Source organism: Aethalodelphis obliquidens, unplaced genomic scaffold (genome assembly GCF_003676395.1).
Source record: "Aethalodelphis obliquidens isolate GAN/ISIS:26980383/991018 unplaced genomic scaffold, ASM367639v1 scaffold11, whole genome shotgun sequence".
Classification (NCBI taxonomy): domain Eukaryota; kingdom Metazoa; phylum Chordata; class Mammalia; order Artiodactyla; family Delphinidae; genus Aethalodelphis; species Aethalodelphis obliquidens.
In genome coordinates this window covers 17,112,068-17,131,263 of record NW_020837955.1, presented here as the reverse complement: position 1 = coordinate 17,131,263, position 19,196 = coordinate 17,112,068, and the positions used below count along the sequence as shown (strand labels likewise).

At 42.0% G+C, this 19,196-nt stretch overlaps 1 protein-coding gene across 2 annotated transcripts in view; it reads left to right on the top strand.

Annotated features, from left to right (window-relative positions):
* GOT1 (glutamic-oxaloacetic transaminase 1) overlaps window positions 1–18,775 on the top strand; it is a 29,092-nt gene extending 10,317 nt beyond the window's left edge. Inside the window, exons 3-9 of one of the 2 annotated variants that reach the window (XM_027112271.1) lie at window positions 10,221–10,344; window positions 10,976–11,088; window positions 11,313–11,417; window positions 12,816–12,966; window positions 13,052–13,217; window positions 13,952–14,094; window positions 18,048–18,775. In XM_027112271.1, the coding sequence (XP_026968072.1) occupies window positions 10,221–10,344; window positions 10,976–11,088; window positions 11,313–11,417; window positions 12,816–12,966; window positions 13,052–13,217; window positions 13,952–14,094; window positions 18,048–18,187 (942 nt within the window). In that variant the 3' untranslated portion in view covers window positions 18,188–18,775. Of the gene's footprint in view, window positions 1–10,220; window positions 10,345–10,975; window positions 11,089–11,312; window positions 11,418–12,815; window positions 12,967–13,051; window positions 13,218–13,951; window positions 14,095–17,947 lie in introns of both variants that reach the window. The other variant, XM_027112272.1, reaches the window with a different exon arrangement.
* Window positions 18,776–19,196: the final 421 nt, after the last annotated feature.

The following is a 19,196-nucleotide window of genomic DNA, read 5'->3' as shown; positions in this document are numbered from 1 at the left end:
CTGTTCTTGCAGTTACTCTTGCTCCCATCCTCTCAGGGGCCTGCCATCCTAAGAGCCTGCTGTTTTCTAGACCTTCCGAGCCTTGCCGTGACTTGGCACCTTTGCCTCAGCTGTTCCTTCTGCTAGGAATGCCCCCTTCACTTCTCTGACTCCCCAGTCCCCACCTCCAAGTCCTTCAAGGCCTGAGCAAGGGTCACTTCCATGCTGAATCCTGAGCTCTCTCAGGCAGAGCTAGTTGTTGGAGTGCTCTGAGTCATCACAGGACTGTGCATCGCTTGGGAAAAGCAGTACTTACTGTGTTTAATGTACAATTTTGTAAGCCTGTCCCTCCCGCAAGACCCTAGGTTCCTCCAGGGCAGGGGTGATGGCTTATTTACCTACTTAAAAAAATTTGTGTGTGTGTGTGTGTGTGTGTATGGTGTGAAGTATGGTTCTTTTATTTATTTATTTATTTGGTTGTGCTGGGTCTTAGTTGCGGCCCATGGGCTCCTTAGTTGTGGCACGTGAACTCTTAGCTGCGGCATGCATGTGAGATCTAGTTCCCTGACCAGGGATCAAACCTGGGCCCCCTGTACCGGGAGCACGGGGTCCTATCCACTGTGCCACCAGGGAAGTCCCAATGGTTTACTTATTTACCTCATGAATCTTCAGCATTTAGCTCCTAGCCTGGCACCTCAGAGATCTCAGATGTTTTAATTCACTCATTCGTTCAGTCAGCAGATGTGTGCTCACCACTAGGCACTGTTCTAGATGCTGGAGCACAGTGGTGACCAAAACCATTGCCTGGCTTACAGTTTTGTTGGGAGAAACCAACAGTAAACATAATAAATAGGAACATTATATAGTTTTTTGAAAGATGATAAATGCTACAAAAACAGAGGAGAGGAAGGCATATTAGGAGTGCTGAGGGTGGGAGTGAGAGTGGATACAGTTTTAACTAGGGTGGTCATGGTAGAAACAGAAATGACATTTGAGCCAAAACTTGAAGGAGGTGAGGCATGAATGAAAGAATGAACCAGAAAACAAACAGTAATCATGTCCTCTCTTAGATTTTTCTTCTCAAGATTTTACATTACCAGGTCCATCAGCCATTTTGAGGAGACCTGTTTTCTAGACTCGTCACTGCCGCCTTCTGCTTTTCCATCTTCAGATCTTAGAATCCAGACCAAATGTCAAATTGTCATCTCCTGCCTGGTAACATTTCAGCTTCTGAAATTACTGAGCCACTGCAGGTAGGAGGGCTTGTGGCGCATGAGATGGCGTCCCAGTTTCCTGCTCGGACCGTTGCCTCTGGGAGACTTGGGGCTTTCTCTGTGGCTCTCACCTTGTCAACACTGTCTTCTTCTTCATCTAGTTCAGCCCATGTTTCTTTAGTGCCACATGCCAGATACCACATGAATTGCTAGGAGCACCCAGATCAATGCATCATAGCCTTGGCCACAAGCAACTCCTAAATAGCTCTCCTGCTCCTCACAGGGAAGTCATTACATCAGCAAATTGTGATCTCGGACAAGTGTTCTAGAGCCCAGCAGGGATTCCTTCAGGCAATTCATGGCTAAATTGGGAATACAGATTGCTGGCATAGCTTTCTGCCAAGTCTTACTGGATTTCTCTTGTTCTGGATACTCCTGTTTAGCCACCCAGGTTCAGTTGTCTGGCTCCTTTTGAAGTTTGTATTTATTTCCTTTGCTATTATGATTTTTTTCCTTCATCCCAAATACAGGATTTTCTTGAGCTTTACAGCTATTTGCCAAAAATCAGTTCAGAGAATGACCGAATTGACATATTATTGATTCACCAAAAATTCGTTTCCGCTAGTTGCTGATATAGTTTAGAGCCATCTGTGTTTCACTGAAGCCATCTAGTGTACAATATATTTTTAGAGGGAATGATAATTTCTTGGGAATTTAATAGGTCAAGTGTCATATACATCATGAATATCAAGAATTAGTTACAGGGGCTTCCCTGGTGGCGCAGTGGTTGAAAGTCCGCCTGCCGATGCAGGGACACGGGTTCATGCCCTGCTCTGGGAAGATCCCACATGCCGCGGAGCAGCTAGGCCTGTGAGCCATGGCCACTGAGCCTGCGCGTTCCGGAGCCTGTGCTCCGCGACGGGAGAGGCCACAACAGTGAGAGGCCCGCGTACTGCAAAAAATAAAAATAAAAAAATAAAGAATTAGTTACTGTTAGTGAAGTGGGTTTATCTCTTCCAAACACATTTCCAATCTAGTCTACTGACTTTGTGACTTCTTTTAGTTAATGACTTTGCTTTTTGGAGTGGGAGAGAAAGGGTGGGGTTAAAAGCTGAGCACAGGAGAGGGCAGACAACAGAAGCAAGAAGAACTACAATCCTGCAGCCTGTGGAACAAAAACAACATTCACAGAAAGATAGACAAGATGAAAAGGCAGAGGGCTATGTACCAGATGAAGGGACAAGATAAAACCCCAGAAAAACAACTAAATGAAATGGAGATAGCAATCTTCCAGAAAAAGAATTCAGAATAATAATAGTGAAGATGATCCAGGGCCTCGGAAAAAGAATGGAGGCAAAGATCAAGAAGATGCAAGAAATGTTTAACAAAGACCTAGAAGAATTAAAGAACAAATAAACAGAGATGAACAATACAATAACTGAAATGAAAACTACACTAGAAGGAATCAATAGCAGAATAACTGAGGTAGAAGAACGGATAAGTGACCTGGAAGAGAGAATGGTGGAATTCACTGCTGCATAACAAAATAAAGTAAAAAGAATGAAAAGAAATAAAGACAGCCTAAGAGACCTCTGGGACAACATTAAACGCAACAACATTCGCCTTATAGGGGTTCCAGAAGGAGAAGAGAGAGAGAGAAAGGACCAGAGGAAATATTTGAAGAGATTATAGTCGAAAACTTCCCTAACGTGGGAAAGGAAATAGCCACCCAAGTCCAGGAAGCGCAGAGAATCCCATACCGGATACACCCAAATAGAAACATGCCGAGACACATAGTAATCAAATTGGCAAAAATTAAAGACAAAGAAAAATTAATAAAAGCAGCAAGGGAAAAATGACAAATAACATACAAGGGAACTCCCATAAGGTTAACAGCTGATTTCTCAGCAGAAACTCTACAAGCCAGAAGGGAGTGGCATGATATACTTAAAGTGATGAAAGGGAAGAACCTACAACCAAGATTACTCTACCCAGCAAGGATCTCATTCAGATTCGATGGAGAAATCAAAAGCTTTACAGACAAGCAAAAGGTAAGAGGATTCAGTACCACCAAAACAGTACTACAACAAATGCTAAAGGAACTTCTCTAAGTGGGAAACACAAGAGAAGAAAAGGACCTACAAAAACAAACCCAAAACAATTAAGAAAATGGTCATAGGAACACACATATTGATAATTACCCTAAATGTGAATGGATTAAATGCTCCAACCAAAAGACACAGGCTTGCTGAATGGATACAAACACAAGACCCATATATATGCTGTCTACAAGAGACCCACTTCAGACCTAGGGACACATACAGACTGAAAGTGAGGGGATGGAAAAAGATATTCCATGGAAATGGAAATAAAAGAAAGCTGGAGTAGCAATACTCATATCAGATAAAATAGACTTTAAAATAAAGAATGTTACAAGAGACAAGGAAGGACACTACATATTGATCAGGGGATCCAAGAAGAAGAAATAACAATTATTAATATATATGCACCCAACGTAGGAGCACCTCAATACATAAGGCAAATGCTAACAACTATACAAGAGGAAATCGACAGTAACACAATAATAGTGGGGGGCTTTAACACCTCACTTACACCAATGGACAGATCATCCAAAATGAAAATAAATAAGGAAACAGAAGCTTTAAATGAAACAATAGACCAGAGATATTTATAGGACATTCCATCCAAAAAGAGCAGATTACACTTTCTATTCAAGTGTGCACGGAACATTCTCCAGGATAGATCACATTTGGGTCGCAAATCAAGCCAAGTAAATTTAAGAAAACTGAAATCATATCAAGTATCTTTTCTGATCACAGCGCTATGAGATTAGAAATGAATTGCAAGGAAAAAAACACAAACACATGGAGGCTAAACAATATGCTACTAACTAACCAAGATATCACTGAAGAAATCAAAGAGGAAATCAAAAAATACCTAGAGACAAATGACAATGAAAACACGACGATCCAAAACCTATGGGATGCAGCAAAAGCAGTTCTAAGAGGGAATTTTATAGCTATACAAGCCTACCTCAAGAAACAAGAAAAATCTCAAGTAAACAATCTACCTTACACCTAAAGGAACTAGAGAAAGAAGAACAAACAAAATGCAAAGTTAGCAGAAGGAAACAAATCATAAAGATCAGAGCAGAAATAAATGAAATAGAAACAAGGAAAACAATAGCAAAGATCAATAAAACTAAAAGCTTGTTCTTTGAGAAGATAAACAAAATTGATAAACCCTTAGCCAGACTCATCAAGAAAAAGAGGGACTGGACTCAAATCAATAAAATTAGAAATGAAAGAGAAGTTACAAGACACCGCAGAAATACAAAGCATCCTAAGAGATTACTACGAGCAACTGTATGCCAATAAAATGGACAACCTGGAAGAAATGGACAAATTCTTAGAAAGGTATAACCTCCCCTCTTCCTCCAGAACCAGGAAGAAATAGATAAAATGAACAGACCAGTCACAAGTAATGAAATTGAAACTGTGATTAAAAATCTTGCAACGGGGCTTCCTTGGTGGCACAGTGGTTGAGAGTCCGCCTGCCGATGCAGGGGACATGGGTTCGTGCCCCGGTCTGGGAAGATCCCACGTGCCATGGAGTGAGCCATGGCCACTGAGCCTGCGCGTCCGGAGCCTGTACTCTGCAACGGGAGAGGCCACAGCAGTGAGAGGCCCGTGTACCACAAAAAAAAAAATAAAAAATCTTGCAACAAACAAAAGTACAGGACCAGATGGCTTCACCGGTGAATTCTATCAAACATTTAGAGAAGAGCTAACACCCATCCTTCTCAAACTCTTGCAAAAATTTTCGGAGGAAGGAACACTCCCGAAATCATTGTATGAGGCCACCATCACCCTGTTACCAAAGCCAGACAAAGATACTCCAAGAAAAGAAAATTACAGACCAATATCACTGATGAATATAGATGCAAAAATCCTCAACAAAATACTAGCAAACAGAAACCAACAACACATTAAAAGAATCATACACACCATGACCAAGTGGGATTTATCCCAGGGATGCAAGGATTCTTCAATATATGCAAATCAATCAATATGATACACCATGTTAACAAATTGAAGAAGAAAAACCATATGATCATCTCAATAGATGCAGAAAAAGCTTTTGACAAAATTCAACACCCATTTATGATAAAAACACTCCAGAAAGTAGGCATAGAGGGAACCTACCTCAACATAATAAAGGCCATATACGACAAACCCACGGCAAACATCATTCTCAATGGTGAAAAACTGAAAGCATTTCCTCTAAGATCAGGAACAAGACAAGGATGTCCACTCTTGCCACTATTATTCAACATACTTTTGGAAGTCCTAGCCACAGCAATCAGAGAAGAAAAAGAAATAAAAGGAATACAGATTGGAAAAGAAGTGAAACTGTCACTGTTTGCAGATGACATGATACTATACATAGAGAATCCTAAAGATGCCATCAGAAAACTACTAGAGCTAATCAATGAATTTGGTAAAGTTGCAGGATACAAAATTAATACACAGAAATCTCTTGCATTCCTATACAGTAATGATGCAAAATCTGAAAGGGAAATTAAGGAAACACTCCCATTTACCATTGCAACAAAAAGAATAAAATACCTAGGAATAAACCTACCTAAGGAGACAAAAGAGCTGTATGCAGAAAACTATAAGACACTGATGAAAGACATTAAAGATGATACCAACAGATGGAGAGATATACCATGTTCTTGGATTGGAAGAATCAATATTGTGAAAATGACTATACTCCCCAAAGAAATCTACAGATTCAATGCAATCCCTATCAAATTACCAATGGCATTTTTTACAGAACTAGAACACAAAAACTTAAAATTTGTATGGAGATACAAAAGACCCCAAATAGCCAAAGCAGTCTTGAGGGAAAAAAATGCAGCTGGAGGAATCAGACTCCCTGACTTCCGACTATACTACAAAGCTATACTACAGTAATCAATACAAAAGACCCCGAATAGCCAAAGCAGTCTTGAGGGAAAAAAATGCAGCTGGAGGAGTCAGACTCCCTGACTTCCGACTATACTACAAAGCTATACTACAGTAATCAAGACAATATGGAACTGGTACAAAAACAGAAATATAGATCAATGGAACAGGATAGAAAGCCCAGAGATAAACCCATGCACCTATGGTCAAGTAATCTATGACAAAGGAGGCAAGGATATACAATGGAGAAAAGACAGTCTCTTCAATAAGTGGTGCTGGGAAAACTGGACAGGTATATGTAAAAGAATGAAATTAGAACACTCCCTAACACCATACACAAAAATAAACTCAAAATGGATTAGAGACCTAATTGTAAGACTGGACACTATAAAACTCTTAGAGGAGAACATAGGAAGAACACTCTTTGACGTAAATCACAGATCTTTTTTGATCCACCTCCTAGAGTAATGGAAATAAAAAGAAAAATAAACAAGTGGGACCTAATGAAACCTAAAAGCTTTTGCACAGCAAAGTGAACCATAAACAAGACAAAAAGACAACCCTCAGAATAGGAGAAAGTATATGCAAATGAATCATCGGACAGAGGATTAATCTCCAAAATATATAAACAATTCATGCAGCTCAATAGTAAAAAAACAAACAACCCAACCCGGAAATGGGCAGAAGATCTAAATAGACATTTCTCCAAAGAAGACATACAGATGGCCAAAAAGCATGAAAAGCTGCTCAACATCACTAATTATTAGAGAAATGCAAATCAAAACTACAATGAGGTATCACCTCACACCAGTTAGAATGGGCATCATCAGAAAATCTACAAACAACAAATGCTGGAGAGGGTGTGGAGGAAAGGGAACCCTCTTGCACTGTTGGTGGGAATGTAAATTGATACAGCCACTATGGAGAACAGTGTGGAGGTTCCTTAAAGAACTAAAATTAGAATTACCATATGACCCAGCAATCCCACTACTGGGCATATACCCTGAGAAAACCATAATTCGAAAAGACACATGTACCCCAATGTTCATTGCAGCACTATTTACAATAGCCAGGCCATGGAAGCAAGCTAAATGCCCATCGACAGATGAATGGATAAAGAAGATGTGGTACATATATACACTGGAATATTACTCAGCCATAAAAAGGAACGCAATTGGGTCATTTGTAGAGACATGGATGCATCTAGAGACTGTCATACAGAGTGAAGTAAGTCAGAAAGAGAAAAACAAATATCGTGTATTAACGCATATATGTGGAACCTAGAAAATGGTACAGATGAACCGGTTTGCAGGGCAGAAATAGAGACACAGATGTAGAGAACATACGTATGGATACCAAGGGGGGAAAGTGGCGGGGGCGGAGGTGGTGGTGGGATGCATCAGGAGATTGGGATTGACATGTATACACTGATGTGTATAAAATGGATGACTAATAAGAAAAAAGAATAAATTAATTAAAACAAAACAAAAAAACCCCCCAAAAACAAAAAAAAAAGCTGAGCACAGGAAATATAAAAACTATGCTTGGGAATGTCTTTACTGATATCCACATGCACCTGTCACATATCCATGATAACTTTAAGTCCCTGCTTTAAGGGAGACCTTGCTCATTTGTATAGGAAGTATCAACATTCCTATACAAAGTGCTGAGGTATTTGAAATATGAAATAATGAATAAAGTTGACATTCAGCTTAGCTGATGACAAATCCATAAAAAATGAATGTACATTTAGGTTACATCACCTTGGTCGAGATTTGCGTAAGGAATCCAGGTAGGTCACAATGTGAAGCCCAAACCTTTAAGGTAATGGGAAGCAACAGGTACACACTGCTATATTTAAAATAGATAACCAACAAGGACCTACTGTAATAAATGAATGAATGAATGAATGAAATTATTAACATAAAAAGAAAATAAAGTAATGGGAAGGGACCAGTGCTCAGGGGGACCACTTTGAAGAACCACATCTGATGCACAGTGACCTTTTCCATCCCAATCCACTGCCTTTGCTCCTCTCTGCAGTGGATGCCGTGCTCAGTTCCTCGTTTTCCTGAACGTCAACTTCGCTTCTGTTTCATGTTTCAGGCGATGTTCTTTCACAGATGCTCAGATCTCTGAATATAAATAGAGCAGTGGGGAATAATAGTGATAATTGGTATTATTGCCTAGTTCCTAGCTTAAAGGGAACTTCTGCTCGTGATTCAGTGTTCTTCATGAAGCTGACTTACTCATCATGGCTGGATCTTATTTTTTTTTCTTTTTAGTTATTTTTAGGAAGTCTCATTGCTTCTTTTTTTACCAAGCATTTATATCAGAAATAGCTCTATTGTTTTCTCCTGTTATGATGATCATTTGGGTGATCATTTTCTCTATCTAGCAGCATGACAAATTTTATATTTCTTTTCTCTTTTTTTTAAAATAGGAGAAAATCAAAGTTTAATAACATATATACATGGGAGAGGTCCAGGAAAACTGACTCACTCCTATATTTGTTAATAATCGTGCATTCGTGGGATGACTAACTTGACCAAGGGAGTATTTTTATATGCACTATTGGATTCATACTGTTCATCAATATTTAGGAAGTTAGTATCAATATTCATGAAACAGGTCTCTTTTTTTCTCTTTTTTTTCCCTTTGTCATCTTTCAGCATTGGTGTTGACGTTAGTTTTTTTTTTAAAAGATTTTGGAAGCTTTTCTTCTTTAGGAAGATTTTTTTTTTTTACTTCTTTATTGTGGGAAATTTCAAATATATACAAAAGTAGTTAAAACTGTAATGAACAAAACCCCATGGATCCATCAGCTAGCTTCAACAATGATCTGTATTTGGTCAGTCTTGTATATTCCCCCACCCTCCCTGCCAAAACTGAATTATTTTATAGCAAATTACAGACATCTAAATATATATTTTAAATTATTAAAAAATTTTCCAAATAATACATGAATACATTCTCCTTATTTTTTAAAAAAACAACTTGTAGATTAGGCCAAAGTCCCTTTGACCACTATTCCCACATCCTAGGCCCCTCCCCAGAGGTTGCTGCTGTTATTACATTGGTGTGTGTCCTTCCTTTTCAGTAGACATTCTTATGTGATCTTTCTCTTTCTTTCTCCTTTAGACATATTAAGCAACACGTAATTAATGACATTTCTCTACTGAAAGAGTTATGCTAAAACCTAATTAGAAGTGTGAAGGGGCAAAAGCAAAGATGTTTAGGCAGAACAACAGAAGTAGGGCCTAGTGACTAGATGTAGAGTGAGAAGGCCTGGTTTTATACCCACCTCTGCCGCTCACCAGCTGCGAATCCCTTGGTGAACCACTTCTCTGAATCAATTTCCTCATGTATAAATTGGGGATCTAGAACTTACTTTACAGGGCTGTGTGAGGGTCAAACAAGAATGTGTGTGAAGGTATTTTGTAAACGGTAAAACGTAGGACTTTTATTATTGCCCAGGTGAGGCCATTTTAAGATAAGAGGAAGCTTCAGGAGAGGAGAGTAGTATTTGCATATAACCTTTGTTCTGTGAGAACATTTCTAAGGATTAATAAGCCTTTGTCATAGCGATGAGAAAGGGCATTGCAGACTGATGATAGCAAGCTCGGAACATTATTTTACCGGCTTCTGTTGGAGGGCAGTTTTGATCTTGGGATGGGTGCAAAGGGATGGGTTTGCTTTGCAGGGCACACTCTAGTGTGCCCGAGGTATGTCCTAGGGCCTAGGTATGTCCTCCACCTCTGTGTTCAGAGGGATACTCCTTTGGGGGTCAGACTTCCAGACTTCCTGGGTGAAGATCTGACCTTTCTGCTGAGTAGCTGGTAACTTTGAGCAAGGTGCTTCACTTCTTAGCCTTAGTTTCCTCGTTTGTAAACATGGGCAAATAATACTTTTTCATGTAGTTATGACATTTTATAGAGATAACACATTTAAGGAAGTGCTCATCATTACCATATTTTCCCTAATATTATCTGACCTCACCATTAAATAACCAGTGACCCTGCTTCTTCTCTTTCAGGTAGGAGGTGTGCAGTGTTTGGGGGGAACAGGTGCACTTCGAATTGGAGCTGAGTTCTTAGCGCGATGGTACAATGGAACAAACAACAAGGACACGCCCGTCTATGTATCCTCACCAACCTGGGGTGAGTCCTGTAGCTGTAGCGAGAGGAGAAACAGAGAAGCCAGAGGAATTCTCACATACTGTGAGACAGCTATATTGATGGGGTCCTGTGGAGGCACACAGCTCAGACTCTGGGGAGTGTGTGTGTTTTGGGAGGGCTGGTGGTAGCAGAGGAAGCCTTCCTGGAAGAAGTGGTTTCCGTGTTTAGACTTGAAGGATGAGGATGGGTCGGGGCTGGCAGGGAAGGAATTATCCTCATGAGTCTCACTGCTTACACTGAAAATGTAACCCAGCCCTGGATCAACTAACATGAGAATGGCTTGAGCAGTGGATTATGGTAGTACATGGGTAACCTGATGCTTAAATTCAGATTGGGACTACTTTATCCCAAGACTCTTGGTGAACTTGTGTTTTAGTGTATATTGAGCCTTCCCAGAGGAGGAAGGTCCCACTGTAGTAGGATGTAAGTCAGCATGACTAGACTGGTCAAACTTGTTGTTGGTCACAGTCATTCCTCTCAATCTTAACCCCTCACCTCCATGTCACCCAGTGGATGTTGAGCCTGTGAGGGCCCTGGAAGCTGCCTTGAGTCCCTTCTGTTCATGCCTCCTTGTGTTTGTAAAACATTTAACATTTTACCCCTTTGCTTGCAGAGAATCATAATGGTGTCTTTATTGCCGCTGGATTTAAAGAAATTCGGTCTTATCACTATTGGGATGCAGCGAAGAGAGGACTAGACCTCCAGGGTTTTCTGAATGATCTGGAGGTGGGTTATTAGAAGAAAAAGTAGACAGAATGCTATGACGTCAAGAAGAGCAGGGAAAAGTCTTTGGATCAGTTGATAGGTGAGAGAGTCTGAGACACCCTACTCAGGCCGGATGGTGGTTTCTGAAATGGCACGTAAGGAGGGCGTACCTGCCCTCTGTGCCCCTGACTCTGCCCCCCATGTCCCTGCTGGTGTCAGAACTTACATAGCTTCCTTCTCTCCAGAAAGCTCCCGAGTTCTCCATCTTTGTCCTCCACGCCTGTGCACACAACCCGACTGGGACTGACCCAACTCCAGAGCAGTGGAAGCAGATTGCCTCTGTCATGAAGGTAACTGTCTTTTCAGAGCATCTCCTAAAATAGTGTGTATTAGTATTTGATGTATTCAACAGCAGTACCTATTTACAGAAGAATTTGGAAAAATGGAGAAAAGCCCAAAGAAAAAAATAAGTACTAACTATAAATTCTATTACCCAAAGAAAGCCACTGTTAACATTTTGATATACAGAATGTCAGGCTCTTTTCTTTTTAAATTTTTTTTTAGTGTAGTTATACATGACATGCATGGCTATGTCACAGTACAGATTGATTAAATCAGTTGATGGCCATTTCGTGCCCAGGTTTCTTACTCTTGTGAACAATATATGTAATAAACCTCCTTTTTTTTTTTTTGGCGGTACGCGGGTCTCTCATTGTTGTGGCCTCTCCCGTTGTGGAGCACAGGCTCCGGACGCGCAGGCCCAGCGGCCATGGCCCACAGGCCCAGCCGCTCCGTGGCATGTGGGATCCTCCCGGACCGGGGCACGAACCCGTGTCCCCTGCATCGGCAGGCGGACTCCCAACCACTGTGCCACCAAGGAAGCCCCAAACCTCCTTTTTATTATTTCTTTGGGATAACTTTCTACACTGGAATTTCTAGCTCAAGGTGTATATATTCTTCATTAACATGTTTAAAGAATACTTCTTGATAAACTATTATGTACCAGGTGCCATAGGGGGACAATAGAGAACAAAGCAGAGGTGGTCCCGCCCTCAGAGCATACAGCCGGTTTGGGGAGACAGCCACGTACTGTGAGATGTTGATGGGGTCCTATGGAGGCACATAGCCCAGACTCTGGGGAGTGCGTGCAGTTTGGGAGGGCTAGTGGTAGCAGAGGAAGCCTTCCTGGAAGAAGTGGTTTCCGTGTTTAGACTTGAAGGATGAGGATGGGTCAGGGCTGCAGGGAAGGAATGTTTCCTGCAGAGGGAAGAGCACCATCAAAAGCCCAAGGCAGAGGTCATGGTCCATATGAGGAAGTAAAAGTAATTCTTGGTACGGGCTGGAGTTCCAGGGGAGGGGGCGAGTGAGTGATGAGGCTAGAGAGGTAAATGGGGGCCAGGTCCTGTGCTGAAGCCTCGGACTTTATTCTGAGGGCAATGGGGAGCCCCTGGGAATCTTTGATGTCATGGAGTGACATGATCAGATGTGCCCTTGTTGGCAAAGCAGCATTGTGACACTCTAGGACAATATACTTAAAAAAATAAGGTTTACCGAAGTTAGATTTGTTGGTTGGTATTTAGGTGAACAGAGAAACAGATGTAAAGTGGAGTTGGATGCAGAAAGGAAAGAGGTAGGAGAAACGGACAGGGTGGGACATTCCTTCCAGGCACCAGTTGGGGAAGGAAGGCCGGTGTCTGAGGTTGGTTCCAGGAGGATTTCCTGCCCTGACTCACTTTCCTTTCTCGCAGCGCCGGTTTCTGTTCCCCTTCTTTGACTCAGCCTATCAGGGCTTCGCATCTGGCAACCTGGAAAAAGACGCCTGGGCCATTCGCTATTTTGTGTCTGAAGGGTTCGAGCTCTTCTGTGCCCAGTCCTTCTCCAAGAACTTCGGGCTCTACAGTGAGTGCTCTTATGAGTTACAGCCCAGCTGCCCCAGCCTCGCCGCCCCCGGAGCCCCAAGGCTGATTCTCCTCCTTCCTTTTAGATGAGCGAGTGGGGAATCTGACCGTGGTTGCGAAAGAACCTGATAGCATCCTCCGGGTCCTTTCCCAGATGGAGAAGATAGTGCGAATTACGTGGTCCAATCCCCCTGCTCAGGGAGCACGAATCGTGGCCCATACCCTCTCTGACCCTGAGCTTTTTAATGAATGGTAAGGGGCTCAACGCCGATGGGCGAAGCGTGGGGATGCAGAACAGCGATTGTCCCATTACATTTAACTGTCTCTTCCTTTTATGCTGGCAGAGGCAGGACAAAAATACTTGAACCTCTTTTGAGTGTCAGTTATTATTTCTGTAAAATAGGGCTGACACTTACACATGTGTGTAACAGAGCACTGGGAACATAGGAAGGAGGCCCTCAGTGAATGGGAGTTGCCCCCACTCTCCCACCACCCAGGCTTCCTCCCCTTAAAGTTGGGAAATACAGGGAGGAATTTCTGATAAAATAGAATATCTAACTTCAAGTTAGTGCAACAATTTTGGGGCTCTTCATTCTTATCTAATTTATATACTTTTTGTCTTATTTTGAAACAGTAATTTTTTTGTAGTAGCTAAATCTGCAATCTCTACTTAATTACACCTGATAAAATACATTATCCTGCCTCAAGCAGCACCTAGCTGAAGTCTGAGTTAAAACATAAGTGGTATTACAGCCAGTATACCTAAGACTAGCCATAAACTCCATCAGTAAATAAAGTCCTTTCCTTCTGCCTAGTAAGTCTATCTCTCTGGTCTCCTTATCCACCCATCCAGGCATCCACATACCATAATAGGCAGGTTGTGATCATGTTTTCAGCTTACAGATTAAATTACATTTAAAAAATTTTTCTGTTTTCGTGTACCATCTCTCCTGTGTGGATTGGTATTCATATTGCTGTCCACTCAGGACAGGTAACGTGAAGACAATGGCTGACCGCATTCTGACCATGAGATCTGAGCTCAGGGCACGATTAGAAGCCCTCAAGACCCCTGGAACCTGGAACCATATCACGGAGCAGATTGGAATGTTTAGTTTCACCGGGTTGAACCGTAAGTGGCCCCACCGCCTCGAATGCTCACTGTTGGACACAGCACTCCTCACAGCCAGTGTTCTTGGGCTTGGCTCCCTTAGCTGTTGCCCATTTGGTCAGCTATGACTTTGGACCAGAACAAGTTAGATTTTCTCAGTGTGCCCCGCCCATCTCCTGGACTGCTTGGGTCTCAGAAGAGCATTGTGTGGTCTACCCTCCAGAACATAACTCAGATACTTTCATTTTTATGGGCTTGGGAAGTAGCTCAGAGCCAGCTGGGAAGTAACAGGATTTGTACCTTGGAGCCTTGATTTATGAAACATCTTTTATAAATGCTTAGGCACCTTTTGGGTTTTCCTTAACCTTAAGTATAAATATTACATATGATTATCGAAGGACCTAATTTCTTAACAGGTCTTTCGTAGTCTCCAAGCATTGCCTAGGTTACAACATTCTCTTTTCACTTCATAAATAAGAATTTAGATTGGTAGTTGGAATTAAAAGTCAGTTGACAGTCTAGCAGGCAGACATGCACGATCTTGGTCAGCCGTCAGTAGGGTGTATCAGTGATTGGCCATCCCGTCTGATGATAGAGGACTCATTCATTTAATAAGTAATTCCTGAGCACCTCAAGCCAAGCCACTGGTTGCATGGTGCAGATATGACCTCCCTGTGGAGCTTGTGGCTGAGTGGCTCAGGGGACAGATGTGTGCCTTTGGGTAGTCAGTAGAACCTTAGGTACTGGGAGGTACTATAAACCAGGGCCATCAGAGTGCCTGTTTGAAATGGGCTCAGAAAAAAGCCAAAAGAAAGGTGGTAGAGACTGTATATTGCAGACTCACTGAAACACTTTGGGGTAAAATGAGGCTAACCAAGAAAGTAAATGGATAGTTCAGTTAGCCTTTGGTGTCCTCACAGTTCTGGAATGGGGAATTAATTCACTTAATTAAGGAAAATCATCCTTATACAATTTTTAAGATATTAAGTGTAATGGAAATGGTGTTTAGTAGTAATATTCTTTTTTTTTCCCTAGCCACATTTCTTTTTTTTTTAAAATAAATTTATTTATTTATTCATTTATTTAATTTTTGGCTGCATTGGGTCTTCCCTGCTGCACGTGGGTTTTCTCTAGTTGCTGAGAGCAGGGGCTACTCCTTGTTGCGGTGCGCGGGCTTTTTGTTGTGGTGGCTTCTCTTATTGCAGAGCAGGGGCTCTAGGCACGCGGGCTTCAGCAGTTGTGGCTCACGGGCTCTAGAGCGCAGGCTTAGTAGTTGTGGCATACGGGCTTAGCTGCTCTGTGGCATGTGGAATCTTCCCGGACCAGGGCTCGAACCCATGTCCTGTGCATTGGCAGGTGGATTCTTAACCACTACGCCACCAGGGAAGCCCTCTTTTTTTTTTTTAATTTATTTTTTTATGCAGCAGGTTCTTATTAGTTATCTATTTTATACATATTAGTGTATACATGTCAATCCCAATCTCCCAATTCATCCCACCACCACCACCCCGCCACTTTCCCCCCTTGGTGTCCATACGTTTGTTCTCTACATCTGTGTCTCTATTTCTGCCTCTATTTCTGCAAACCGGTTAATCTGTACAATTTTTCTAGATTCCACATATATGTGTTAATATACGATATTTGTTTTTCTCTTTCTGACTTACTTCACTCCGTATGACAGTCTCTAGGTCCACCCACATCTCTACAAATGACCCAATTTTGTTCCTTTTTACGGCTGAGTAATAGTCCATTGTATATATGTACCACATCTTTATCCATTTGTCTGTCGATGGGCTTGCTTCCATGACCTGGCGATTGTAAAGAGTGCTGCAGTGAACACTGGGGTGCATGTGAGTAGTAATATTCTAAAAGCTCACAAGGTGGGGATGTCTTCCCATGAAGTATCCATATTGTCCCACTCTCCAGAGTAGGCAATTAGTTTTATTATGAATTGAAAAGTGGTGAGAATAGACCTGGGCTTATAACATAAAGTTATACTTTTAGAACTTGGCATTATTTACCCTTTTTAAAAACAGGGTTTGTTTTTTTTCCTCTCGACATTTTATTAGGAAAAATTTTAAACATACAGAAAAGTTAGAGGACTTGAACCCCATGTGCCCGCCACATAGTTTCTACAATTCTCATGTTGTGGTACTTCCTTTTCTACATTTTATCTGTCAGAACAGGGGCTTTCATCCTGAAATATTTTTAAAATTGGGTATGCCTATATTGGCCTTTTTCTAGGGAAAGAGTCCCTAACTTTTACTAGCTTCTCAACTGTGATACTCCCTTTCCCCACAAAAGTAGAGAAGTTTCATTTCTATTTAAGAAAACGGGGCGGGAGCCCTGTAACCACAACATCTACCTCTGGGGCATAGGCTTTACAAGGTGCTGTGCCCGTGGCTCTGTTGATGTGTGAGGTTAGGCGCTCTCTCCTTGGATGGCTGTAATTCACATAGTTAAAGCTGATCAGGGCTACTGTGAAGGTGGCTTTGTTTGGAGGGGCCCAAAGGTAGCACTGAGTACAGGGTCTAGGTTTTTCACTTCCATACAGAGGCAGTATAGTATCCTGGCTAAGAGCTGAGAGCCGGGAGTTATACTGCCTACCTTAAAATTCCAGATTCACAGCTGACTAGCTGTGTGACCTTGGGAAGGTCATTTAACTTCCATTTATGCCATCTGTAACATGGGGGCGATAAGGTTATTATCAAGATTAACTGAGCTAATATAAAGTGCTTAGAACACTGCCTGGCACCTAATGTTTGCTCCTCTGATGATTATGATTTTATTACTGTCTTAGTCTGCTTGGGCTGCTATAACAAAATGTCATAGACTGGGTGGCTTAAACAACAGAAATTTATTCCTCACAGTTCTGGAGGCTGGGAAGTCTGAGATCAGGATGCCAGCATCAACAGGTTCTGGTCGGGTTTCTCTTCCTAGCTTGCAAGTGGCTGTCTTCTTGCTGTATCCTCACATGAAGGGAGGAGGTGAGGGGGGGAGAGAGAGAGAGAGAGCTCGTGCATGAGCAAGCCTCTCTGGTCTCTTCTTATAAAGGTCACTATTCCCATCATGCATGCTTACCCTCGTGACCTCATCTAAACCTAATTACCAGCCAAAGGCTCCACATCCTAATACCATCACAATGGGGCTTAGGGTTTCAAAGTATGAATTTTGGAGAGATACAAACATTCAGTCCATGACAATTATTATTATCCTGATCCCTCAAATTGATGGTGCCTTAAGGGTGCTAATTACTTAGGGGAAAAAAATCAGCTAAAATTCTCTCATGGATTTGCAATAAAGCAAAAAAAGCTCTAGAGATTGTGGCAGAAGGGAAGTACAGGCAGTCCCTTCCCATTTCATACAGCAGCGTTTCTGCAGACTCATGGGAAAACCCTCCTGTGTGTGTGTGTGTGAATGAGAGCTGAGATGCGCCAGGCGCGAGAGGTCTCTGCAGTGTTCAGCCTGTGGGTTCGCACACACAGCATTTATCCAGCAATGCTCATCTCAGGGCCTTGTCCAATGTACTGTGAAAATGAAACGTCAAAGGGAAGTTGCTCTGGGTGCTCAGGCTTAAACAAATAGAGGTGAAGGAAGAGATAAACAAAGCAGTTCTTAACCAGTTTTTCATATTAATGGATTGTTCTTAGGTCTGTGGGTTTGGTTGAGTGGATAGGGTGTCCCGGTGAACGTAACCTCCAAGGTTTGGTTGGGAGGTAGTCCCAGATTAAAATTCCCATCAGGAAGAACCGTGTTAAACTTGCTGGGGATTAGGAAGTTAGCTCATAAGAGTAGTTTCCAGAATCTGCTGAGCGTATTTCTCACTGTGTCAGGTGGACAAAATAACTCCTATTGTTTTGCTTCTCTGTGTTAGGGGGAAGAAAGGAAATTGTCATTGTAATGGACTCTCTGGACCTCCATTACTTAAAGGATTCCTACTGCTCTGATTATGTATCTCTTTTGGTTTTCAACAGCCAAGCAGGTTGAGTATCTGGTCAATGAAAAGCACATCTATCTGCTGCCAAGTGGTCGGATCAACATGTGTGGCTTAACCACCAAAAACCTAGATTATGTGGCCAGCTCCATCCATGAAGCAGTCACCAAAATCCAGTGAAGAAACACCACCCAAACAAGCACCACCAAAGCGGTCCTCTGTCTCGTGTATTCCCTGCCTGCACAAACCTGGTTGTATACATCACAACTAGATTAGAGACTACTGAGGGACAGAAAAGCTGTTCTGGTGAGGCGGTTTCTGTTTAAGCTGGCCCCACGGGAAGAGAACATGTCTTGAAAGGAAATGGGGATCTGGGATTAGAGCCCGTTTGGAGGCCAGAGCAAATTAAGGCTTTTATTTGAGAAGAATAAAAAGATACTTTGATGATGAAATGTAGATGTCTTGCCCCCTCGCTGGAAGCAGGAGTATTGCCCATGTCACTTGTGTGCTCCTCTGTGTTGCTTTACTCTGTACAAATTTGAGTCCCAAAGATCAAGTTGTCTGAAGAGCCAAGTGTGATTGTGGGTGTCATTTGTGTCATTAAAACTCGTCATCTCGATCCAGAGTGTCTGTCTCCCTGCTCTTTCTGCATGGTTGTGTCCCTGTCCCTAAGCTTGAGTTCTTTAGAGTGACCAAGTTAAGAAATACATTTATATCTCACCCACACATTTAACTGACATGAAAGTTTCATAAAACAGTATTTACCCTTGCTATGTGTAATGCATTCTGATATTTTCTATTCTATTCTATTCTATTCTATTCTATTCTATTCTATTCTATTCTATTCTGTTTCACTAAAGTAATAAAGTGAAAGTGCTGATTGAGGCCCATGGACTTGATTTTGTCATCTGCTAATGGGTTGTAACCCATGATTTAAAGTGAATGCTGGGGCATAGAGAATGGACTTGAGGACATGGGGAGGGGGAAGGGTAAGCTGGGACGAAGTGAGAGAGTGGCATGGACATACATACACTACCAAATGTAAAATAGATAGCTAGTGGGATGCAGCCACATAGCACAGGGAGATCAGCTCGGTGCTTTGCGACCACCTAGAGGGGTGGGATAGGGAGGGTGGGAGGGAGACGCAAGAGGGAGGGGATATGGGGATATATGTATGCATATAGCTGAT